Source organism: Talpa europaea (genome assembly GCF_964194135.1).
Source record: "Talpa europaea genome assembly, chromosome: 3".
Taxonomy (NCBI): domain Eukaryota; kingdom Metazoa; phylum Chordata; class Mammalia; order Eulipotyphla; family Talpidae; genus Talpa; species Talpa europaea.
This window is the reverse complement of record NC_140069.1, coordinates 29,833,673-29,861,090: the sequence shown is the minus strand read 5'-3', so window position 1 is coordinate 29,861,090 and position 27,418 is coordinate 29,833,673. Positions and strand designations below refer to the sequence as shown.

The 27,418-nt window shown below is 38.9% G+C and overlaps 1 protein-coding gene across 5 annotated transcripts in view; it reads left to right on the top strand.

Annotated features, from left to right (window-relative positions):
• Nucleotides 1-2,051: 2,051 nt before the first annotated feature.
• MTDH (metadherin) overlaps nt 2,052-27,418 on the top strand; it is a gene marked incomplete at its 5' end in the record, with an annotated part of 53,947 nt that continues 28,580 nt past the window's right edge. For all 5 annotated transcript variants that reach the window (XM_084229546.1, XM_084229544.1, XM_084229545.1 and 2 more), the window contains 2 exons: nt 2,052-2,432; nt 14,383-14,484. In XM_084229546.1, coding sequence (XP_084085672.1) covers nt 2,052-2,432; nt 14,383-14,484 — 483 coding nt within the window. The remainder of the gene's footprint in view (nt 2,433-14,382; nt 14,485-27,418) is intronic.

Sequence of the window (27,418 nt, the reverse complement as noted above, 5' to 3'; positions counted from 1 at the left end):
CCCTAATAAGCCTAAATTTGTGAGATTTACAGGCATGTGGTCCTAGCGAGCCTTATCAGATGGACTTTATCAGTTGATGTGAACATTTACATCCATGTTAAGTCCAAAAAAGTAAATAGTGTATAACCCAACTTTTGTTTTTAAAATCTGCTTGAAAAGATGACTAGAAAAGTTGTATGTATGTGGAAAATGATTATATTGTATTACCAAAGAGAGTAAACATATATATTTTTTAAATTTCAAGTACAGTGACGGAGGAAAAAGGAGAAAGGTGATATTTTGTACAATCAATACTTGCTAGGCAGCCAGGCTAACCCCACTACTATTTTAAATAATAGCTTAATTCATAACTTCATCCCTGTTAACTAGAATGGGCAGTGCAACTTCTGAGGAAAGTCATGATCCTTCAGGTTTCTGGAACCAAAATGTAGAGGTAGGGTTATATATCTAATTTCATAAATACAAATTGAATCTGGAATCTTTCAAAGTTAAAGCAGATTCTGATGACATGTTTTGGCCTTGCATTTCACACTGTCTTTAAATCTAAGTATGTATACATCTTAGAAGTAGTAGTTTATTTTCATTATTTACAAAACTCCTTCCTACCCATTAATCACAATAGGTATTTACAACATTGTTGCAAAGTAGGTCATAATACTCCCTAATCCATTTTTGGCATTCGGTAGTTACTAGTATTATCTCCTTTCTATTTAAGAAAGCTTGTACTTAGTTCAATTAACACACTAGCTTACATGCTAATTATTATATAATGCTAAAGTAGTTTCCTTATAGCAAAATGTAATTTAAAAATTCTAAAACAGCGCCCAAACATCTTTGTAATTAAAATCTGCAAAGGCAATTCATTTCATTCCTAACCCTTCCTCCTCCACAGCATATAAATTGTCAACACAGCATATAAAACCAGAATTTAAAAAAAAAAATTCCTTATGTGGTGGTGCAGAAAAGTTTAAAATAGAACGCAACGAGGAAGCTACCTCTACATGTAAACACAAACTAATGTGCTTCCTTTACTTCTTATTAAAAGTCACAAATTAGTAGAGAAATACTGCCGCCCCCGGGCTTTCCAACATTTGAATTCTGGGGCGTAGCAACAGCAAGAGCAAGAATGAATGAACTAAAAAGGACGCGAAATCTGGCTAAAGGTTGGCAGCAATGCGTGTTAGTTGACCCTGAAGAGAATAAACACCCAATTTGTGAATTAAACCTAGGTGGTGGAAGAAGAGTGCCCAGCTTCCGAGAAGCTGAGCTCACCCTAGCGGCATCTAGCTGACAGGTGAAAGGAGGAAAAACCGTTTCCACTCCAACACCACCCCCAGAAAAAGAAAGAAGAAAACCTACACCAACTACAGGGAGGACTCTGACCTAGACCCCGTGACCGGGTTTGCTCTCCCCTCTCCCTCCCGCCGGGCGGCCTCCAGGGCCCCTCCCCTGGAATCGTTCAAATCGCCACGTCTGCCCGCTCGGGGCCGTCAGCCGCCCCCCGGAAGCCCGGCAGTTCCGCGCTCCCAGCCCGCGGTCCTGAGTCACCGGTCCCCAGGCTCCGCGCCTCCAACCGGCGCGGCCCAGTCCCCGCCCACTGCAATCTCCCGCCTGGCGCCGAGGGCCACGGCTCCGCCCACAGCCGCCCACGTGACTCTCACGGCCCGCCCGCCTGCGCCCACGTGACCCACGACCCTCCCCCGCCGACCGCGCGCGCAGAATGGTTCGCGGCCGGAGCCGCCATTGTTCCGCCGAGGGAGGACAGCGGGCCTGTCACTGGTGCGGAGACGCCGCTTAGCGGCCGCCACTGGAGACACTCCCTCTCGCCGTCCCCCTCCTCTTGGTGGCCGCCGAGTGAGGCTGACTAGGGGGAACTGGGGAGCCCCCCTCTCCTCCTGGCGGCGGCAGCGGCCGATCCCCGGCTGCGGCGTGAGGGGCGACCGCGATGCGCTCGGCCTGAGGCGGCCCGGCCCGCTTCTCCCTCGCTTCCCGTCTCCCTTCCACGGTGTCTCTGAACCCCAGCGTCATCTTGCGAGTCCCTGTGAGGGAAGATGGCTGCACGGAGCTGGCTGGACGAGCTGGCCCAGCAGGCCGAGGAGGGCTCGGCCCGCTTGCGGGAAATGCTCTCGGTCGGCCTAGGCTTCCTGCGCACTGAGCTGGGCCTCGACCTGGGGCTGGAGCCGAAGCGGTACCCGGGCTGGGTCATCTTGGTGGGCACGGGCGCTCTTGGGCTGCTGCTGCTCGTCCTGCTGGCTTACGGCTGGGCCGCGGCGTGCGCCGGCGCCCGCAAGAAGCGGAGGAGCCCGCCTCGCAAGCGGGAGGAGGCAGTGGCCGCGCCCGCCCCGGCCCCTGACGACCTGGCTCTCCTGAAGAATCTCAGGAGCGAGGAGCAGAAGAAGAAGAATCGGAAGAAACTGCCCGAGAAGCCCAAAGTGAGTAGGGGAGGAGCGGCGGTAGGGTAGGGGCAGCGGTAGGGTAGGGGCAGGGGGCCGGCGTGGAGACCCTCGAGCGAGCGGGAGGCCGAGCCCCAGGTGCCCCAGCCAGCAATGGAAAAGGAAAAAAAGTGAGGTTCGTCGAGAGCCGGGATGCGCATCTCCCCAGGTGGAAGAGGTGGTCAGTGGACACCTTACTTGGGTATTGATGGTGGCTCAAAAGGAGGTATAGGGCCGGTGGGGAAGACCGGTTTCGAAGTTAAGTCAGGGTATGGTATTTCATTAAAAGCCCAAGAGGTCAGGCCGTTTCAGAACCTTGACAGTCAGGAGAACATAACCTTCCTTGAGGCCTATGGGCAGGCTAGGCTGCATGTGTGGAGAGTCGCAGGATCTTAAGGTGGTGTTGGGAAGTTGTGCGCCTGAAAGACCTGTCTAGTTCAAGTCAGTGTTGAGATGGTAGCCAGTGGAGGAGAAAAGACGACCTAAAAAAAGTCTGGGACTTAGAAGATTGAAGGTACCCAGGTCTAGACGCTTCCATTTTAGTTGGGACTGCTAAAGGGAAATGGTTGCTCTTATTCTTGTGAATGTGACCAGTGGAGGCCACACAAGGAACTACCAAGTCCATTGCCTGATGGACTTGGGGGTACATGGCTCTGTGAGGAGAACTAAGGCAAGTTCAGCCAGATGTTATGGGAGGTTTGAAATAGGCTAAAGGGATGACAGAGCAGAATGGTGCAGAGAGGCATTGGGGCAACGATTTTACTAGACCACGTGTGGCAATGCAGAGCTTCACATTCGTTTTATCGTAGCTTCATGTTTCATGTCTGCGTTCTTTATTGCCTTTTCCCCGTTGCTGACCCATTATATATTTCATAGGGTTTTTTTTGTTTTTTTTTTTAAGCAACTGAGCAGACAGTAGGGAGGGTGGGCAGGATAGAAACAGTTCTTACTCTGTTAACTCCACTGGTGAAGACCTTTACAATATAGTAAAATAAATGCACCCAAAGTCCTGCTATGCGATGTGCACTCTCATGTTTGGCGAGCAGTGGAGGTCTACTCATAGGACTTTAGAGTCATTCATGAAAACTAGCGTAGGAGACAGATTCATAAATCTAATATTACAGAGACTGGTAGGTGCTATGGAAGTGTGAGCAGTGTTAGTGAAGTTTGGAGGGTAGGAGACTATTTTTATTGGAGGGATTTAGCAAAGTTATTGGAGAAAGAGGGACTTGAGTTCAAACTAGAGTAATGAGGTTTTGTTGGTAGCAGCACAATGAGAAGGCTGTATTAGAGACATGACATGGCCCAGTTAGGCCTAGGTGAGCATTCACAGGCTTGCTGACTAAGAATGCAAGATAGGTGCACAGAAGCTAGACGAGGGTACAACTTTGTCTTAAGAATACTACCTTAAGAGAAGAGAACTGCTTTGGAACATACATAATTACATTTACATTTGTAAAGAGCCTCTAATATTACCTGAAAGTAATGTTATGGTGGAAATAGAGAACCTGGCTCTAAGATAAGGAAAGAATTTGATCTTGAAAATACCACACACATTAATAAGCCTAAGCCCTGAGTGGAGGAACCTGAGTGGTTGTGAAAATTTCATTTCCCAGTCCGGGCTTCTAGAATTTCAGATTGACTTGAGTCAAGAGACAGGTGCTCTAAGAGCCCATCCTAACTACATCATTACACTCAGATGACTCATCTGAAAAAGGAACACAAACTCCTGTGAAACTTGTACTGTGAAAAATGCTCTTCAGACTTAGGACATCCTCCCGCTCATTCTTGCCATGAGTTGAGGAATGGGGGAATGAATCTGTGAAGCCAGTATTAGCTGTGGGAGTGGAGAGTTAGAGACTAATGCAAGGGTTGAATGTTGATTGAATGGAAAAAATACCTTCCCCTACCTAATGATAAAGATTTTTGGAGAACTTTATCAACATTTACAAGATTGTGACTTTCAAATTTTTTTGGCTACCACCCATGGTAAGAAATATTCAATACATTCTCCATTACAATACCCTGACCCACATCCACATCAAATAATTCTGTTGGCTTTTCTTTATGATGTTTGTGACCTACTAAATTGTTTTCTTTTTTGATTGTGAGACATGACCCATAGAAAAACCTGCTTTGTAGGCTTAAGTATTAAACTGCCATTTATTTAGCATTCATATGCTTTGCACTGTGCTGAGTGTTTACTTGGAGAAAAGCCGGGTACAAATTGAAGGCAGTATAAAGGAATATGATATTTGTATGTCTTACTGGAAGGGGATATAAAATTAAAAGCTCAGTTTCTCCCCAAGGAGCTTTTTATACCAGTTGTGGAAAAAGATATAATCAAATTAACAATACATCCCCAGTTTGGGCCCACATGGGCATAAAAGACCTTATCACAGAGTTTGGCTTTGAAAGTGGATAGGAGAAGAGAGGCTGAAGCAACAACAAAAACCCAAGGGAGGAAAACTTAACTCTGTTGGCCTGATAGGAATGGGGAACTCTAAACTTGAGTAAGGCATTTAACATCTCTCTATTAAGCTTATCTTGTTTTATACAGTGAAGGTCATTGTTGAGTTATAACACTGCAGGATTCCTCAAAGTATAATCCCTGATTGCTTGAAATTGAGGTAGTTTCTTGTTAAAATTTGTAGATTCCTGAGCCCCACCACAGTGCTAAGAAATTCAGAATTTCTCTGGAGCTGGGTTTGGGGAATCAGCATTTTTGACAGGCCCTCTTGCCTATCTATTAGTTTGAAAATCAGTCACTTGAATAGGGTCACCAGATGTATAATAAAAGATTTCTGTGTGGAGTCATGTTAAATCTTAAGCCTTTTCATTACTACAACATTCCTTTTTTTTTTTTTGTGGGACCCTGGTGGCCGGGGATTGAACTGGCGCTGCAGAGGCTGTGGGCAGCCTCGCAACCCAGCTCTCAACCGCTGCACCATCAGGGCGGGGGGTCCCTACTACAGCATTCTTATATATGAAAAAACACCCTAATGTTTTAGGATATACTCGCTCTGATTCAGGTGGATTCAGTGATGTAAACTACTGCAGTTTCTTTGAAAAGTTATTCTACATTTGCTTAAATAACAATTTTCATCATTTTATCACAGTATTTTTAGTTTTGTCTTAAATCATTTCCAATTTCACAACCCCATTCAAAATTTGTTTCTAGCTACTTTTTTTTTTTTGTAGAATATGTGGTGTTGGGTGTTTTTTGTTTTTTTTTTTAATTGCTTATGCCAGTTTATTTTATATCCCCGTGCATGTTGCCATCCATCATTTAGGGCATATTTTTTATATTTTTGGAAATCACTCTTATTTGTATTTTCCTTGACATCTAGTTCAGTGTAAGTATTAGATAGACTTTCAGTAACTATTTTTACTTGACTTAATCTGAACAATGATTTATATGGATGTGAGATCTCAGGTAAATTGTTTTTAAAATTATTGCTTTAAATTTCAACTAGAAGCCCATAACCAGGGTCATCTTAAAAGAAAATTCATTTTAGTAAATAAGTTATTTGTATTTTAGTAAGAATTTTCATGAAGATTTGCCATATTGCAATTGTCAATAGAGAGCACAGCGAACAAGAAAGTAGTGTTTTGGCTTGTGTACACCTGTATAACATTACCTAGTAGTTGGCACTCAATAAATAATCATTGAATGCATAATATATGAAGCTGTCCCACGAAGGTATTTATGCAACTTATCCCTATTCTTCATGCCTGGAAAAGGCCATACAAGCCATATTTTTATTTTTTATAGTGAAAATTACCTATGTTTACCTTTTCTGACTAGAATTATATGAAGTCCATCTTTCTGTGGCCAATACATCACTCTAATAATATGTGGTATCTTGTAGTCATTATTTCTGTCTAGTAATCACTGCCCTACTTTTAGACTTTATTACCTTTTACTTGGTGGATTCTGACAGCATCCTAACTGGTTTTCCTGCTTCCAGTCTCTTTGTTGTCAACCCTTTCTACCCACTCATGCCAGTTAAATCTTTTAAAACCCTACTGTGATCATATGACTTTCATGTTCACATTTTTTCAGTAGTTTTGACATCACCTGTTAAATAAAAATCCAATCTGACATTGCATTCAAGGCCTCCTCCTTATCTAACCCCATCTCAGATTTATTTCTCATCATTACTTATAAGACATTAATATTAGTCCTCTGTGGTTCTTTATTCATATTTTCTTATATAAAAGGCAACTCTCTGTCTACCAATTTCTACCTGTTCTTCAAGGCCCAGCTACAGTGCTGCTTCTACTATTAGCCATTCTTAGCACCCCAGCTAGAGGTAATCTTTTTGTATGGTTTTTTTTTTTTTAAAGATTTATTTATTCATACAAGCACTGGATACAGTCAGAAGCACGGGAGGGTGAGAGAATTCACCAGAGCCAGAGCAGGGAACAGAGCAGGCAGAAGGCCCGAAGTACACTGCTGAGGGGAGCAGCGGGTGGCAGGAGAGGTCTGCGCGCCATGTGGGACCCTCCTCTGGTGGCCGGGGAGCAGCCGGGGATCGAACCGGTGCCACAGAGGCTGCGGGCAGCTTCACAACCCAGCGCTCAACCACTGCGCCACCAGGGGAGGCCCTGTATGTTTTATTTTTCATGAGAGCTAAAACAAGAAGGCAGAGTGTGCCTGTAGGGTAACTCAAGAATTTTTTACAGTTCTGTATGATCAGTATTGATTTGAGGGTTACAAATAAATTTTAGTGAGTGAGGTAAATTCCTGAATGGACTCCCTGAATAATGTGGATCAACTATATATTATTTTCTATCGGTAGCTGGACCTTTCCTCTCAACTTCAGCACCACGGGACTTGTGGGCTTGTGTATACTTGATTTCTCCAATTAGAAATGTGGACTTCAAACTTCATCTCCAAAACAGAACTCAATTCCCTGCCCTCTCCTGCTCTTTCCTATTTCTATAAATGTCTTAGTCCATCCGGTTAAGTATCTAAGAATCATTTTGGATTCTTGCCTTTTCCTCATCTCACAGCTAACCCATCAGCAAGTACCATCAATTTTATCTCCAAAATGCATAATCATTTTGACTAATTTTACTGTCACCTTAACTCACTTGTTACAGCAGTAGCTTCTGTTGACTGGCTCCAATCCTTCCTCAGCACTTTAGTAAGTGCTTTTTTAAAAATAAATTACCATACTGTCTAAAACCTATACTTTGGAAGCTTCTGCATTTATAATCTAAACTTTATAGAACAGCACCTGGTTTTGTTTCTAAATGACTTTGAGTGGCTCTTATTTGCTACCTCCAACTGTAGTGATCTTTCTTCAGTTCTTCAAACTTCCACAACCCACTGCCTTTACATGAACTGTTATTAACACTCTGGGACAATCTTGTCCCCACTATTACCCTTTAGATCTTATCTTTAAACTCTTATCTTATCTTTAAACTCAGCCTCCAAGAAAATCTTTTCCTCATCACCCAGTTGAAATAAGCGACCCCTCTTATTTTCTGTCTCAGCCTGTTACATGTTTCCTTTATTATAGTTATCCCAGTTTGTAAGTTATTTACCTATTTCCTTTTGGGGAGACAGATCTTTTCCTCCAGCTGATTATGAGGCTTAAGATAGAATGAGATACAGGGCCTCCCCTGGTGGCGCAGCTGTTGAGCGCTGGGCTGTGAGGCAGCAGAGGCTGCCTCTGCAGCGCTGGTTTGTTCCCGGCCGCCTGCAAGGGAAAAAAAAAAAAAGATGCAATGACATACATTGTGCAAAAATGAAAAATGATGTAAGAATTATAAATAAAATAAAATATTTTTTAAAGAAATAATAAAAATAATGGTAATGGTAATTTAAAAAATACAATGACAAACAGTATCTGGCATATAAGAGCCTTTGGTAATTATTTAGTTCATAAATGCTGAATGAAGTAGCTAAAATGACACCTTGCATTTTAATTAGATAATCTTTTATTGGTCTAAATAAATGTGTCGTGCTCACTTCGGCAGCATATATACTAAATAAATATGTCTTTTGAGAGATTCTCAAGAGAATTATGTCTTCTATTTTTAAGTAGTGATTTTGCTGTCTTATCCTAGGTAGTAATAAAAATAATATCACTTGCCACCTTCCTGATTTTCTTTTTGCTTTTAAGTTACTAGTCACCTTAGTTTTTAATTCTTAAAAGAATAGTCATTGATTAAAGAATCTGAGTGATAGATAAAGATAAATATTCCCATTTTGCAGAAAAAGAATCTTGAGATTTAGAGAGATTAAATGATTTATTCAAGGTCATAGAGCAAAGGAATTTCCAAGGCAAAACAGTATCCTAATTTCTAGGGTAAGAACTTATTGTTATTTTCACTATACTTCTCTGGGTTTGATAGCATGTTCCAAGAAATTATATTGCATTCAGAGAAATTCAGTTTTCCCAGTGAGTTGCAACTTTCTTTATTCTTTTAAATTTTACTTCTAGAATCACAAGTTTCTGCTGAAAAGTTAAATGACTTTTACAAGAGCTCCAGAATTTTGACTCTGTTTGATTATACAACAGGACTTTTTCACCTTGTCATTTTATTCTGGAAGCCTAGCAGAGAAGACCTTTAATAGTTATAACAGAGAAGATCTTTAATAATTATGCTCATCTTAGACAACCAAGAGCAGCAATAAAACCCTCTGAACACTTGTTTTTGTTGTACTTTGGCATTATTGATTAATGTTCTTAAGGTTGAAAGTATTTTTAAATTATTGGACAAAATCAGGAAATTTAAGTGAGATATAGGTGTGTTTGACCTATTTTAAAATTTGTTTTTTTCCCCAACTATGCTAGTTGTTTTCAATCTGTTCGACATAATGCCAGTATTCAGAAGGCACACATTAGGATCCAAGAAAGAAGTGCATGGACATGTCTGCTATATCCCCTGTTTCTTATCATTACCATCAGGGCTAAAACCTTGCAAACCAGAGCTGTACATTTTCAGCATAACTTGGCTCTGACATCTCTATGCACTGTAAAAGCAGCCCTGGACATCCCTGATGAAGTAAGGAGATAATTTGGAATCCCTGAAAAGAGTTGAGGTTTTGGCTCACTGGTCATCTTGCCCACCCCTTTCCCTTTGTGTGTGTGTTAGGGCCAGGACAAGGTATGCCTTTTGGCTTGTATTCCAGTATGTGCTGTTACTGTATACCTGTCTTCTTGCTTTGTTAGGTTCTGGGCTTGAGGACTGGGATTGCACCTATTTTGTTACAAGGTTCTGTGTTCTAATCGAGTATTGAGTGAATGAACATAGGCAAATAATACATAATTTTCTTAGAAAATAGTAAAAATATAAATAGTGTTTTTTAAAAGAAAGATAATTACACTGATGTCTCTCAAACAAACCTGGACTGTTTCTAGCCTCTGAGAGAATATCTCTACTTAACCACTTGTATTCTGTTACCTTCTCAAAAGAATTCATGGCTGCAACATTGGACCTGATGGATACACATGTTCTTTGTTGACCCTCTTGGCCACCAGGACTTACTATTCATTTTGATCTTGCTAGTATGAAAAATGGCCTGAGTACTGGTCCATCGCTTTGATGGCCATCATAGCTATGGGGAGGAAAGGATTTTGAAGATACTTTGAACTTTGCCTAGCAAGTCAAGTATGCTTTCAGGTATTCTCTCATTTACTGTCACTTTAACAAGAAACCTACATAAGACAATGCTTATTTTCTTCTTCATATTTACAAATAATGAAGCCAATGGTTAGGTCAAGGAAACTGCTTAAAATTACAGTGGCTAAATTCAGGAGTTGATCATTAATCTCAGATTTATCCAACTCTAAAGTTCATGAACTTTTCATATTTAATATGTTGGTATTTGATAGACTGCTTTTGTAGGTTCTAAACTTAGGAATTTTCCAAGTAGTTTAAAGTCATAGTTTTTACATTTTGTGGCTAGAAATAAAATTTACCAAAGTAAAAAATAGGATTCCAAATAGGTTGGAATAGGTTTCATTTTAGAAGTCAAATGTTAAAACTAGCTGCTTCCTTAGATACATATTCATTTGCAGTGTAGAACCAATTTAACAAATATGTAAAGGGCCTCCCTAGTGGTGCAGCAGGTTGAGCATAGCGCTGTGAAGCTGTCCACAGCCTCTGCAGCATGGGTTCGATTCCCTGCCAGCCAGAGAGATTCCCACATGGCGCCCACAGATCTCTCCTGTCACGCCTGCTGCGCCCCTCAGCAGTGCTGCTTTCGGTCTGGCTGCCTGTTCTGCTCCCCGCTCTGTCTCTGGTGAGTCCTCTCACCCCCCACGCCTCTGACCTGTACCCCAGTTATTGTATAAACAGAAAATAAATCTTTAAAAAAAATAAATTAGGTATATATATCATTTAAAAAAAACAAATATGTAAAGAATCTTCAAATTGAGTAGAAGGCTGTTATTAAATATATCTTCTGAACTCAAAAATTCTGGACAGCAGATTCCTTTCATATGTCTTTACTCCGATAGTTTATAATCTAGTACCTGGCACAGAAGTACTTTATAAACATTTATGCAAATTAATAAATTGAAGATTAGCTATGTGAACTTTATTTCCTTGAAATCAGAAGTTAAATAAGACCCTGCTCCTTTGCTATGTCGCCCCCTCCTGTTTTATTTTCCTGATTCTTAATTATGTGTCTTCATTCTGGTTTATTGTCATACCTCCCAACACACACATACAAAACTATGATCTTCTATACATGGACTTTATTTTTTTATTTATTTTATTTTTTTTTTTAATGTGGGGTTATAAGTCAACTATACTTTTTTTTTTTTTAAGATTTATTTATTTATTTATACAAGCACTGGGTACAGTCAGAAGCGCAGGAGGGCGAGAGAATTCACCAGAGCCAGAGCCGGGAGCAGAGCAGGCAGAAGGACCGAAGCACACTGCTGAGGGGAGCAGCGGGTGGCAGGAGAGGTCTGCGTGCCATGTGGGACCCTCCTCCTGTGGCCGGGGAGCAGCTGGGGATCGAACTGGCGCTGCAGAGGCTACGGGCAGCTTCGCACCCCAGCGTTCAACCCCTGTGCCACCAGGGAGGCCCCTATACATGGACTTTAAAAAGGAATTCAGGATGGAGCTGGGAGAATGTTCAATGGTTAGACAAGGCTGTATCTGCAAGAAGTTTTACCATATACAAATGGTTGTCTCATTTTCCTGTTATTTGTTGGTTTTCCTAAATTTGAAGAATATCTTGAGTGGTTTAATTTAAAATAAGATTCTGTGTTATATAGGAAATTAATTTTGGTTGGCCCTGGAAGGGAACACCTCAGACTTCTCCAGAGAATTTTAAACTGGGGTACATTAAGAGGCCCACGTAATTTGCTAATCTGAAAAAACAAACAGCCATATATTAAGGCTCCATGATCAGAGAAAATAATACTTGGGTTTAAAACCCAGTTTGACAGTCTCTGGATTAGAATTGTTTTTGCAGTTAGTTACTTCTCATGTGAACAGATCTATGTGATAATGTTCCCATTTAGGGATTTGCTAAATCAAATGTGGTTAACGGTTTCCGGGACAAGGCTGACTTGATCAACTAGTGGCAGAGTAAGAGCATAAATTTGTACTGTTGATGGCTAGGAGAAACCAACCAAGCATTGTATCCTTTTTTGCCTCTAAGAATTCTGTTGACTATACTCTTGGGTTGGACTTACTGTTTCGTGGTATCAGATATTTATGGGGAGTTGTTGATGACTTATGGGATCCCCAGGAATTATAAGAGCTATACCTAAAGCCCACAGTGGAAAATTGGGAAGTCTGCATAGCCAGGAAAAAACAGCTGCAGCTCTTGCTACTTACAAAAATTGATGTTACAAAGAAGGAAGTAAGGTTGTCACAGGGTGGGAAGGGGGACTCACCTTTGGCTTGTTGATTATTTCATTCTACGAAATAGAAACTGAGTGTTGTTCTGTAAGTCACACATTGAGGGCTTCAGGCTTTGTGTATGTTTGAAAGGCAAGGTGGTTTTCATCTTTCAGTTGGAAGGCTTTATCAGCACTGTTGTAGTTGGTCTCAAAGGAACTACATTGAACTTCTAGTAGATTTTAAAGATCATTTTTTAACTGCTTAAGTTCTCACCTTTTATCACTTAGCAAATAATTTGGAATGACTCCGTGTTGTCATTTACATGAGTAAAATGGAAGTGATTATGGTGGAGTTTCCTGAATGTGTTAAATGAAGTTTGCAGATCCTAACCTTGTTAGCTTCCAGTTAAAGAGATGAGAAAAAGTATGGAATTGGGGCTGCAAGATGCCTCCGTTGGTATAAGGCTTATACAGAAAGGTGAAATTAACCCCAGACTATAAGAAAAAGTAAGTTTGGCTATAGAGGATGGTATGAACTAAAGAAACAGCATAAGCATTGATAGGATGGTGACATTGGAAAGGAGAGTTGAACTTAAGTTTTATATTCCTGATGTGGATGTGACTCAATTCAAATTTCATTCTGAGGCTTCCTTTTCTGTACACTGCTTTCTCCCCACTTGCCTCACTCCCTCACTCCCTGTCACCCACATATACATTCATACAGAGAGAGATTAGAAGAGGTAACATAAAAGTGACAAAATAACACAGAAGAAACCTAAATCAAGATGATACCTGGTTTTAGCATTTGCCATCTAACAGGTTACTTAGACCTTACTTAAGACCTTATAGATTAAGTTTGGATTAATAGGGGTTTTGATCAGCAAAAAGGCAGTGTTGTTTTTATTTTTCTACTATAATTCTTTGGGAAGCCTACAGATTGGTTTTTAGTATGTTATAGGTCTCTTTCCAACTATATAACGCTGATCATTTTAACAGCTGCAGGTAAAACTACATTATGGAGACTTTGATCGCTCACATTGTTTTCTTGAATAGAGTTCTGCTATCGTGTGTGGGCAGTGTGGTGGGAATGACCCTGTAAGAGCTGGAGTGAAGCAGCTGTAACCAGTACACTGACACACTAACTTGTGTGTCCAGGAGGAGGGGAAATGGATGAATGAAAAGGAGCAGGATCCAGAAACTAGTGGTTAGAGTAGGTGCTTGAACCTCATTCTTCCAACTCCTTCCTTTAAATTTGTTTCTGACGATGAGGCTTGGAAGTTTTATCTTTAAAAAAATCTCAAAAACTGGTGATTCTGATTAAAAGCGAGGCTTGGGATTTACAGACTTAATTCTACTCATGAACACCTCCAGGTGCTATCATTTTATTTTAGGAATTTTAAGAAAGCCTGAGGTATCCTTTTTAAACTGTGGCATTGTGTTGGCAAAGTTTCTTAATCCCAGACCAGTAGAGTCATTAGATTGTAGAATTATAGGGGTCGCTAGAAATTATCCAACACAGAGATCGATGAACTATGGTCCTTGGGCCAAATCTGACCTGCCACATGAGTTTATAAATATAATTTCATTGTAACATAGCCACAGTCATTTTTTATTATCTATAGCTGCTTTTTTGCCGTAATGGGAGAATTTTGTCTTTGCAACAAAGAGATTAGAGGGCCTGCAGAGCCTAAAATACCTTCTTTCTGGGTCTTTACAAGAAAAGATTGCAACTTTTGAATAGACAGTATTTTATAGATGTAAAAATAAGACTCAAAGATAATGAGTTAAATAGTCTGAGATTACACAGCTAATTCATGATCAGAGCAGAGTATAAAAACAATTTAGTTCTCCTTTTTCCTGCTTCCATTCCATCATTTTTTGTTGAAGGGAGTGATGCCCAGGTGATATCAGCAAAGATATTTGTAGTGTAGAATTTTGTTTATTTTATAAAACTGTTCCTGGGAACAGTAGTCCATCAGTTGATTGTATAAAAACCTTTCAAAACCTTTCAATTTGAGTCAGGAGGTAGAATCTGGTGGTGGTATATTCTGTGTCCTGAGTACAAACCTTTACTTTAGTCTTATCTGATAAGCAGTTTGATAACAAGATGTTTTTTGTTGCCTGTGCAGCCAAATGGACGGACTATTGAAGTAGCTGAGGAGGATGTTGTCCGGACTCCTCGAAGTGTAACAGCAAAGCAGCCAGTGGAGACAGACAAGAAAAACGAAAAGGTAAGCTTGGAAGTCTATGAAACATAGCAAGGTTCTTAATAAAGAGAGTAACATACTGAAATGAAAAAATTTAAGTTATACACCCCATTTAAGAAAAACAGAAAATCTGAATTTATTGTAGTAAATGGATAGTGAAAGTTTAAACGCTTTTTTTTTTTTGTAAGAACACTGTATCACCAAGTATTTTAAACATTGCTGTGGCATTATTAAATATTCACTATACCAAAATTAATTTTTTTTTTAAAGATTTATTTTTATTTATACAAGAACTGGGGTACATACCAGAGGCGTGGGAGGGTGAGAGGATTCACTAGAGACAGAGTGGGGAACAGAATAGGCAGATGACCGAAAACACTGCTGAGGGGAGCAGCGGGCAAGACAGGAGAGGTCTGCTGCACTATGTGGGTATCTCCCTGGCCGGCTGGAAATCAAACCTGCACTGCAGAGGCTGTGGACAGCTTCACAGCACTGTGCTCAACCACTGCACCATCGGGGAAGCCCAAAATTAGTTTATTCATGACTTGAACTTTTTTTATATGAGTGAGATTTCTAATATATAACTTTTATTTGAAAACAATATTGTGCTTCCTTTGTTCATATAATAGTGCACTTGTGGCATAAAAAATTTAGCAAAATTGTCCTATATTATTAAGTGTCGGGGCAGATTTCTGTTGTGATAGAAACATAATGGTGTTCTTATTAGATAGTTTGACTTTGTGTAACAAAGGGTATGTTCTATACTCAGGTCAATGTTAAGAGGTCTGTGTGTCCACTGTTACATTTTCAAATAAGACAATCATCATACCCTATAAATGGTTTATTTTGGGGATTTTATTAATTTTTTTCCAGTTGCCAGTGTTAGAATTGACCCATTTGGATTTGAATTTGATTTGAAAGTAGGCAAAATGTATAAGAAACTCATAGTAGTGGTTCTTTCTTTTGGTACATTAAGTATTCCCCTCCTTTTTTTTTTTTTTTAAACTCTATTCAGGAAAAACAACCACAGTATTTTCTAGGAACTAGGGTGCAACTGTTTCATCCTCATAAAATAGTGGTTCCTGCAATTTCTTAATGCTTGCAATTTCAAAATACCTTTGAAAAGTTGGTGAGATCAGTTTTCCCCCTATAACTCAGTGAAATTTGTATAGGGTCAAAACAGCTATAGGTAGGGGCCTAAAATGAAGAATAGTTGTGAGAAAGAATTAAATGCATGTGTGACTTTGCCTTTGACAGAAAAATAAATAGTAAATGATTTATGTTAGTAAATATGCAGCTAATTTAAGGTTGCGAATTTATAGCATGAATAATTTATATGGCTAATGCAGATTTATGCTTCTCCCATCTAGTATTTTTTAGTTTCTTGACTTTCTACTGTTGAACATTTTATACTTATTCCTGCTTCCACACCCTGAAGTAGCCTGAAAAATTTGTAGTTGGAACAATTAATGAACTTCCATTTATCTCTGATAATTGAACATATAGATTAATTAGATTGGGTGTATGAGGATAAAAAAACACCATTTAAAAACCACTATTTGAGGGCCTCCCCGGTGGCGCAGTGGTTGAGCACTGGGTTGCGAAGCTGCCCGCAGCCTCTGTGGCACCGGTACGATCCCTGGCTGCTCCCTGGCCACCGGAGGAGGGTCCCACATGGCGCGCAGACCTCTCCTGCCCCCTGCTGCTCCCCTCAGCAGTGTACTTCAGTCCTTCTGCCTGCTCTGCTCCCCGCTCTGGCTCTGGTGAATTCTCTCACCCTCCCACACTTCTGACTGTACCCAGTGCATGTATAAACAAACAAACAAACAAACAAATAAATAAGAATACATGCCTCTCTCTCTAAAAAAAAAATAATAAAATAAAATTTAAAAAAAAACACTATTTGAAATTTCTTATGTTAGAAAATAATTATAGCAGTTGACATTATTTATAATATGGTTATTTTATTTATTCTTGCAAGAACTCTAAGGAGGTGGTATTACACCTATCTTACAAATAAGAAACCGAGACTTAAATTAACTAAGCTGTTAGAAGTGTAGTCAGTTCTAACCCAGATTATCTGACCTCAAAGTCTGTGCTCAGTAGCTTTCTGTTCCTCTCAAAAACTTTTGTCAGGGAAGTAACATTAACCACATTGTATAGAGGGGTTATGTAGTTTCATTAATTTCATACAGTTTCTGAAGTAGGATTTGAACCTTATTCTCATGTCAAAACTCAGAGGCTTTTTACTTATTTTATTTTTTTTCAGAGGCTTTTTAATCAATTGACAGTATTTTCTCCTTTCAGTTGCTGTTGCTTTTTTAGTACAAAGCTTCTACCTTGAGTTTGTCATCTATTTCATATGACTTTTTGCATAGTAAATGTTACAACTCATGACTAGTGTTTCTTTTTGCCATCCTGCATTTTATAGCATATTATGTTATGCTTTCTATCTTGGTTCATTTCAAGCAACTGATGCTATTATAATAAATTTGGTTTTTTTATGTTTTAAATATGTGCTGTTTTTTGTATACTTTTTTCCCTTGTGAATACATTATTTTAATACATTATTTTTCTTTGTAAACAGATCTAAGCACATCTTAGATCTGCTTAAGTACCGTAATATACATTTTTGTATATTTGCTTTCATCTCAGAACCTATATCTTGGGCCCTTTGAGAAGTATGATTTGCAAGTAATTGCATTCTAAGCTGTGGTATTGAATACCTTCCCTTGTTAGTTGAGTAAACCTTATAATAAGAAATTTTTCTAAAAACTGTATATGATAACGCTTCTAGATCTTGGCTAAGCAGGTTAAACTACATAGTTTTCTGGGTCTTTATTTGAATATAAAGGTCAATTTGAACTGGGCTTACTAGAGTATATATTAGACCATGAGCCAGACTGACTGCATTGTGTTATACTGCATGCTGAAGGGAATAAAGAGAAATGTAAGATGTACTTACCCTCAGAAAGATTATAGTTAATTATAATTAAGGAAAGGCAAGCTCAAGAAAAATTATCTGGTAATATAGGCATAAAGTGCCAGATATTCAGAGGAGATTTACACTATTTGGGTACCCAGACAAGACTGATTTAATTGGACTGCTAAGGATGCATATGGCGTTTCAGTAATCACAAGAAGAGGGTCTAATTTTTGCAAGGAGAGAAACAAATGAGCAAAATCAGACATACTCAGCAGAATGGCTAAAAAGATTGTTAGTAAGAAAAACAACTGAAGCAAAAATATATAAAATTTGGTCACCATCAAGGTTGTTTAGAATAAAGTCAGTTATGTCCTGCCAAAATACTGATAACATTCATTATAAGTATTAGTAAGCTTTGACATTTTAATGATGCTGCACAGTTACAAAATCTTTTCACTTCTCTTAATCTTGATGAACAGTTCTGGCCTTTTTTTCTTTTTTCTTTTTTCTTTTTAATAAAGCTCATTAAAAACTTAGTGAATTGCCCAAGATTACTTTGCTGCTAAGTAATGTTCCCTCAATTTCTCTGAATAACAGTGCTCAAAGTGTGGTCCAGGGACCCTTTTTTTAGATCCCAGAAGACAAAAACTATTTCCTTAATAATTCACATTATTTGCCTTTTTCATGATGTTGATATTTGCACTGATTGTGCATAAGCAGTAGTTAGAACTGCACAAATCGAGGAAGTGATACCAAACCACAAACGGTTGTGTTCTTCACTGCAGTCCACTCACAGCAAAAATAATAATGCTAGTTCACTTAGTGTGCCCTTGACAGAGCAGTAAGAATAATTTGATTAAGTCTTGACCTTTGAATACATACTTTTTAATTATGAGAAATGAGAAGTTTGTGTAAAGTATGCTGCATATGGAAGAGCAGTTTTTATCTTGAGGAAAAACATGTGCAATTGAGTTTTAAACTAGTTTAGTCACTTCAGATTACTCCATTTTTTTAAAAAGATTTATTTATTCATACAAGAACTGGAGTACAGTCCAGAGGTGTGGGGGGTGAGAGGACTCACCCGAGACAGAGTGGGAAACAGAACAGGCAGACTGACCAAAACATACTGCCGAGGGGAGCAGTGGGGGAGTCAGGAGAGGTCTGCTGCACCATGTGGGTAGCTCCCAGCCGGCGGGGGTAGGGGGAATCGAACTTGTGCTGCAGTGGCTTCGGATAGCCTCATAGGCTGCGTATTAACCCCTTGCGCCACCAGGGAGGCCCCAGATTACTCCATTTTTACTTGAAAGAACACTGATGGACAGGCCATGTTTAGACTTGAGTATTTGCAAACATTTTCTCCAAAATAATTAATGATTCTGTCATTTCCAGGGAAACACCTGATGTATTATATGTTGCAAATGATAAAATATCTTGTTGCCAATAAAAGATTAGAAATTTGAAAAATTTAAATCCAGCACCATGAATTTGAGGAGTTCCTAATACTCAAAGAATTTCTGATATCTATTGTTTTTGTTTTTTAAGATTTATTTATTTATTTATACAAGCACTGGGTACAGTCAGAAGTGTGGGAGGGTGAGAGGATTCACCAGAGCCAGAGCGGGGAGCAGAACAGGCAGAACGAGGAAACACACTGCTGAGGGGAGCAGTGGGCGGCAGGAGAGGTCTCCTGTGCCATGTGGGACCCTTGCCCCACAGCCGGGGATCGAACTGGCGCTGTAGAGGCTGCAGGCAGCTTTGCAACCCAGCGCTCAACCGCTGCGCCACCAGGGAGGCCCTCTGATATCTATTGTAATATTAACATGTGATTTCTAAAAATATGTGTGTGTTATATATATAATGGAATGTTTCAGCATTTTGGAACATTTGAATAACTCAGTGAACCAATATTTTCCAAATGACCTATGCAAGCACGTGTTACAAAATCAGGCAAAAGTTGCAAGATAGACCAATGGGTTTTATTTATTGTAGTAGAATATGGAAAGTTCATTGATGCAGTTTTAGCTTCCATATTGAAACAATTTTTAAGATGTTGCTACTGGACACATTTTGGTGTGATATACTTTCCTTCCTCTACCTAATACCTGCGTGACTTTCCATTGCTCTTAGAAAACATTCCACAATTTTGGCTATAACCTGAAGACCTTGCCCGTGGCACACATCTGTTTTCTTGCCTCTTAACCTCTCTAAGCTTCAGCCACATTATTTTTCTTTTTCTTTTTTTTTCTTTTTTTTTCTTTTTTTTTTTTTAAGATTTATTTATTTATACAAGCACTGGGTACTGTCAGAAGCGCTGGAGGGTGAGAGAATTCACCACAGCCAGAGCGGGGAACAGAACAGGCAGAGTGACGAAATACACTGCTGAGGGGAGCAGTGGGCGCAACAGGAGAAGTCTGCGCACGCCGTGTGGGATCCTCGCTGGTAGCTGGGGATTGAACCAGCGCAGCAGAAGCTGTGGGCAGCTTCACAGCCCAGCACTCAACCGCTGCGCCACTAGGGGAGGCCCAGCCACATTATTTTTCTTTCTTAAACAGCTTTATTTTGACATCTGCCCTAAAATTAACTTCTTTTAAATATATAATTTTAGTGTATATACACTAATTTTAGCAAATATTTTAGGTTCTGTAGTCTTTATGGCATTGTGTGAAAATTTTCTTCTTTCCAGAAGAAATCTTTTGCCCCATTAATAATTGCTCCTCATGTCTCCTTAACCCTAGCCCTGGCAACCATTAATATCAAAGAATATTATAATTATCTGAAAAAACTTTTGAAATACTCCTCTTTTATCCAATTATATATCTATGTATACATAGCCAGATTCTTTTCATATGCTTCAAGCAAACAAATATAACAATAAATTGATGTTAAAGCAGATATAGGAATCCGGCTGGCTCTTATGAATCCGGCCATTAAAGATAGTTGAAAAAAGTAAAACATGCCACTTTTTGCACTGAAATATTTTTTGTTTTGGAAAACAGTTATTTTTATAGTATAATTATATAATAAGTAATCAGTGTATTACCATGATTTTGAAATAAATCAGTATATCCAAATCTTAGTTTATATTTATTAATACAGTAGATATCAGTAGCTGTTGTCCACATAAACAAAGACTTTTTGGAGTCTTTACTACATTTTAAGAGTATCCTATGACCAAGAAGTTTCAGAACCACTGCTGTGGGTTTAAAAGTCAGAGGCAAAATTATTCCAAGATAGCTTAAATTTTAAACAAGCATAAGCTATAGCAGCTCTTGTCATAACAGGGAATACCTGCATCTCAGCAAGTGTATATATTCTTGCATTTTACCTTCTATAATACGTCTTAAAAACTATAGTTTAAAACCAGGAATTGGCAAACAGTGACCTATTGGATAATTTTAGCTCTCTATCTGTTTTGGAAAGTCTTATTGGACCAGTCACATTTATTTACTGTGTCTGCTTTTGCACTGCAAAAGCTTTTTTTTTTTTTTTTTTTTTTTGTGTGTGGGACCCTTGCCAGCGGCCAGGGAACGTCACAGCCCAGCACTCAACCTCTACGCCACCAGGGGAGGCCCTACAAAAGCAAATTTGAGTGGTTGCAACATAAGTCTTACAGTGTGCAAAGCCAAAAATATTTTCTCTTGGACCCCTTTTTTTGCTGAACCCTTATTTTAAACTTCTTATTTAGTCTTGGGTTTCATTAAAATATTTCACATCTAGAGTGCTTTGATATGGTCTGGTTCTCTGAAACTTGAACAGTTTACCTTTCAGGTTCCCTAGTGTCACAGAATCTATAGCTTCATGATTTCTTTGGTTCCCACTTAGCAACTTTTAGTTTCCAAGGTTTCCTTTAAGGTAAACAAAGTAGTTTTCTATAAAAGAGGGAGAATATCTTATCAGAGAATCTTCACTTGTGCCCTAGGCTTTTTGTCTAACAATTAACATAACTGAGACTAGAACTAGGATTTCTGCCTTAGCCCACCATTTTCCCACCAAAACTATGGTTGTAGCAGGTAGGAAGTGTCCAGAGGGGGTCAGAACATGGTAAATTTGGTTTTAAATATGGTGGGATTGAGGTGAGAATTGGATCTCAAAGTGGAATTAATTTATTAGTGAGTGTATTAGAAATGTAAGACTTACATCTACAAAAAAGTTCAGGCCTAGATAAACAGAGTTCTGAAAAAAGACTTCATGTAAATTTTTTTAAGATTTTGAGTTGATAGCCATACTGTTTGTGCAGTGTACCATAACTTAGAAATTCACACCAAACATATTTAAATAATTTAGTGTGTTGGATGATGGATCAAGTATACAAATATAGTATCTCATAGGTTGTATGAGGGGGGACATTGAGGGTTGGGTAGACAGGGCTATCTGTAATAATGTCTAGATTTAGGTTGTTCCATTGAACCAAATGTTAATTAAATACCTTCTATGTGCAAGGTACTGTTTCAGGCATTAGGGATGTATGATTGATAAAATGATATGAAACCTGTTCTCAATAAAGTTTAGTGAGAGAAACAACTAAAAATAAGCAGATACATTCTCTGATGTCAGGTGGTGATAAGTGTTCTGCTATCAGGGTGAGGGGGAAGAAAGTAAGTGTAGATTATGGGTACCCTAAACCAGCAACTCTTCTGCTTCCCTTCAGAAAATGTATCAGAGTGGTACTGAGTGGAATAATCTTGCTGTAGTTTAAATTATAACACCCCTTCCCTACCACCAAAATGAACAACCCCTTGCAAACCTCTCTGCTTTTAAAAAGATTTGTAATACTTTGCATATTAATCTCATCCTGATATTGTGTCACCACATTACTAAGATTAAGAACTGTTGAGATAGATAAAATAGAGAAAGGTAATTGGTATGCCTGTTGCACCATCCATACTTTCCAATTTACATATGCAGTTCATCTTCATGTTGAAACAAGAAAAATAAGTAGTACCAAATTATGAAGCAATATAAAATAGGAACTTGCCGTATTTGTTGAAGATAAAAGTAGATGAAATGAATTGTAAGATAGTGATTTTCAGACTTTTTCTCAAGTACCTTTAAAAAACAACCATTATCATTACCAAAAAACAGGAATTTTGACATAGTGAAAGTAGAAAGAAACAAAAATCTCAGAACACAGAGCATTTTTGCCATGAATTAGTGAAAACTTTATACCCAGCCACTAGCCTACAGACTTAAGTATTTGTAGTATACATTTCTAACATTCAGAAAATACATTCCTCTTTTTCATTTGCCATTTCCTTTGCCATTCCTGGTATTACTGGCAAAGTTTACAGATGGTTATAGAGCTGTGTACATTAGAGATGGCAGTTCACCAAATTTTTAAGGATCAGTTCTTTCAGAATAAAAAATTAACAAATTGAATAAGAATTACATTCAGAACCTGGCTACCTTGTGTGCAAATATTAGCTAATTGGAAAATAATCACTTAAAAATTATTTAGTGTCCTTAGAATCTGATGCTATACAAACATTAGATTATACTTCCAAAATTGATGTTTTCAGCATGAATAGGGCACTGCTATGCCTTTCTTTATACTTTGTAGTTCTTTAAAATTGCGAAATCTTAGAGGGCAGTTCTCTGTTTGAATAGATCTAGTTTTTGCTGCCATTGTATACCTTTTGTCATTCTAAGTGATGTCACTTATTTGGGGGTGTTTAATACTAGAAATATCCACTCTTAAGAAGTTTAAAGTGAAGGATGAGTCTAATTATGAAAGTAATTTTTGTAAATTACTTACAATATTTTGATAGTTTCAGTTATGTGAACTTGAGAGCAAGTTCTCATAGTCCTAGAACTACTTGAAGAAAAGTAAGCTTTACTCATATTTTATATATGGCTAATCATTGGCATCCTCATTTGGGATGTTAGAGGGTAGTAAAATTCTAGACAGTAGGGATCCAGAGAAGAATAAGAAGCTACAACTGAAAAAGTACCTTAACTGGGTTCTTTGCTTATAGCATAATGTTGCAGATTGCAATTTACATATGCTTAGTTCCATGAGTTAATTGATTGTATTACCTAGTTTAAACGAAATTAACCTTCAGTAAACAGACCGCAAAACTGCAGATTGCAGATGACAATAATGCACGTAAAAAAACTAGGAAAAGAGAAGATGCTACTCTTCTAAGAACTATGTCAACTACACCATGAATTTAAAATGATTTGATCAGATCTGATAAGAAATTCATTCCAATAAAATGAAATTATTGAGAAGGTATTTAAAATAGTAATATATTTCTACTTTTGGTAAGAAACCTTACCAATTCTCGTTGTGCCTTGAGATTTTAGCTGATGATATGCTGAAACAATTCCAATAGCAAGATATCTAACATTGAAAATGTGAGGACTGACCTCTACAGATTTTTCTTAAGAGATGTTTAGTTATATAGTACTCAGTATGACAGAAATTTACTGCATATAATCATAAATATTTAGAGTCCTCTTTTGAAGTTTCTTGTTTAAAAGGAAAGAGATACCATGAAGAAACACTTGTTCTTTCTGCTGTGGAAAAATTAGCAAAAAACAATGTGACAGTCTCCCAAAACACATTGCTTCGTCAGCTTATACTGCAGCATAAAATCGCTGCTGATGGTTTAAATAAATTAGTAGCAGAGCAAATTACCCAATCTGGAAGGCAGAAAATTCAGCTGTTTCTAATATCACAGTTTAGGGAACTTGCATAACTGTATTTCAGTAGTGAAATGAGCAACTAAAGATAAGATTTACCCACAGTTATATTGTCATCAACAATAACTAATTTTTTTGTGTATAAAAACAACTGCTTTAGAGGCCATTGTGACTGAAATTAAACTTTAACAACCAAAAAAGTCAGGGCTAGGGAGATAAGGTTATAGATACATCACCACGCATGCAATTCATTCACTGCATTATTTAATTACAGTGGCTACAGTGGCAAGAGAGGGTAAGGCCAGATTGCAAACTGGAAGACCAGACTTTTAAATTAGGGTAAGGGAGATGCAATAATGTTTCATTCTATAAGGAGATGAATTGATTATACTGTGGCAAAATACTGCTGTATGCTGACAGACTTTCAAAGTAAGCCATACATTTTTCTTTTCCTAAAAATCAGGTTGCTCCATATCTGTTGTATACAATGATAAATGGTTGCCTACTTACTAGATAGTCTGAAGAAAAATTTATACTTAATCTGTCCCTACATTGTTAAGGAGAGATTATCAAGGTGTCAGAAAGTAGCTGTTTTGTTTTGTTTTTTAAAGAAAATCATGCAGGTCCTCCCCAGTGGCGCAGCAATCGCTGCGGAAAAACCCAGTGCTGGGTTGTGAAGCTGCCCTCAGCCTCTGCACCGCTGGTTCCATCCCCGGCCGCTGGGCAAAGGTCCCACATGGCCTGCAGACCTCTCCTGCCTCCCGCTGCTCCCCTCAGCAGTGTACTTTGGTCCTTCTGCCTGCCCTGCTCCCTGCTCTGGCTCTGGTGAATTCTCTCACCCTCCTGCGCTTCTGACTGTACCCAGTGCTTGTATAAATAAATAAATAAATCTAGGAAGGAAGGAGGGAGGGAGGGAGGGAGGGGGGAGGGAGGAAGGGAGGAAGGGAGGGAGGGAGGGAGGGAGGGAGGGAGGGAGGGAGGGAGGAAGGGAGGAAGGAAGGAAGGAAGGAAGGAAGGAAGGAAGGAAGGAAGGAAGGAAGGAAGGAAGGAAGGAAGGAAGGAAGGAAGGAAGGAAGGAAGGAAGGAAGGAAGGAAGGAAGGAAGGAAGGAAGGAAGGAAGGGGAAAGAAAGAAAATCATGAAACTAAGAGTGTATTCTAAAAAGTTTAAATACTATGTGATTTTGTTATTAAAAATGATTTTCTGTTACTTGTAAAAATTCTCGTATCTGCCCAACTTTTAAAAGAAAAACAGTAAAGCAGCCCAGTTTCTAGAATATAGAATCAAGTCCAAGTGCCAACACTTCCTAATTACATGATCTCTGTTGGTTAGTCACTCTGTGCCTCCTCCCTTTTCTCATCTCTAAAATGAATATAATAGTATCTGCCTCATAGAGTTATTTTGAGGCATATATGGGTTAATTACAAAGAGCTATCTCTAAGTCATAACTCTACAACCAATTTAAGTCTTTTTAGTGAGTTATTTGTTAAAAGAAAAAAAAGAAACTTCAGATTCAATTCCAGGAACAACTGACTGATATTGAAGAAAATTTAAATTTTACTAGTTAAATTTCCACAAAAAAATTTCCTTTGAATGCTTAGAGGATAAGATTGAAAAATTAGTTTCATGGGGGAGCCAGCCTGGTGGCACAGGGGGCTGCGCTCCCTGGTGTCCGCAGCCACTGCAGCATGAGTTCAGTCCCTGGCCAGGAAGCTACCCACATGGCACAGCAGACCTCTCCTGCCTCACCAGCTGCTCTCCTCAGCTGTATATTTCAGTCAGACTGCCTGCTTTGCTTCCCACTCTTTCTCTGGTGAATCCTCTCACCCTCCACACCTCTAGCCTGTTCCCCAGTTCTTGTATGCATAGATGAATAAATCTTTTAAAAAAAATCAGTTTCATGGACAGTAGCATATGTTCTCTGTTTGTATCTCTTTACTTTTGTCCGACAATATTTAATACCAAGTATTAAAATGAATGAATTTAGATTTTCAAAAATAATGAAGAAATTTGATCATAATGCTCTAACGAAAAAGTTGTTTTTACAAATACATGCGCTATCAATAAGAGATGTATAAAGATTACAAATAAACATTTTAGAGTATATGCTTAATTTTTTCTCATATAAGTATTAGAACAACAAACTTATTTAACCCATTGCTTTAAGAGTGAACAGCAAATCCCTTTCTCTGGTTTACTTACTGAGGTATTTTATTTATGGGAATTGCCATATTCCAGACATGGATTGCTAGCTGAGTTTTGCATATTTAGATAACTGCTCTTAATAAGATTTTTGAATTCTAAATTCACCTCACAGGCATCACAATTTCTTAAATAGTTATCAGTTCAGGGGCCTCGTTGGTGGCGCAAGGGGTTAAGCACCGTGCTATGAAGCAATCCACGGCCTCTGTAGCACGAGTTCAATCCCCAGCCGGCCAGGGAGCAACCTACTTGGTGCAGCAGACCTCTCCTGTCTCGCCCGCTGCTCCCCTCAGCAGTGTACTTCAGTTGATCTGCCTGTTCTGTTCCCTGCTCTGTCTCTGGTTTATCCTCTCATTCCCCCACCCCCACATCTCTGGCCTGTACCCCAGCTCTTGAATGCATAAATAAATAAATCTTTTTTAAAAAAAAGTTATCGGTTCATCCAGTTTGTATATATTTTTAAATATATACAGTTTTTAAAAAGCAGTGTTGGTGGATTTATCTTTATCACGGCTTTTTCATTAAAAGAATGGAACCATTTGCTATTCAGGGTGCAAATATTACTTTAAATTCCAAGCCACTGAATACCTACTGTACAAATGCTTATTCACTGCCATTTAATACATTCTTATCTTAGCTCTGTGTGTGTGTGTGCACACTCACGCTTGCACACATACACATGTGCATGCATACATATATAACACTGATACAACTTCTAATGAGACTATTATAGTTTAAAATTTTTGTAATATCTGCATTGTGTTTATGAAATGGAGAGAAGACGAAATATGAAATTATAATGGAAGCTGGTAGGAAAATATTTTACAGTCACTTTTTTTAAGATTTTTAAAAATTTATGTATACATACAAAAACTGGGGTGTAAGCCAAAGGTGCAGCGGGTGAGAGGGGAGCGGAACAGGTAGATCTACTGAAATACACTGCTGAGGGGAGCAGCGGGTGAGACAAGAGAGGTCTGCTGTGCCATGTGGATTAGCTCCCTGGCCAGGGATCAAATTCATGGTGATAGCTTGATAGCACCGAGACTTTAACCCCTTGCACCACCAGGGAGGCCCCTACAGATACTTTAAAAAAAAACAAAAACAATTATGCATACAAGAACTGGGGTGCAAGCCAGAGGTGCAGGGAGAGTGGTGAGAGTATTCACCAGAAAGAGTGGGGAGCAGCACA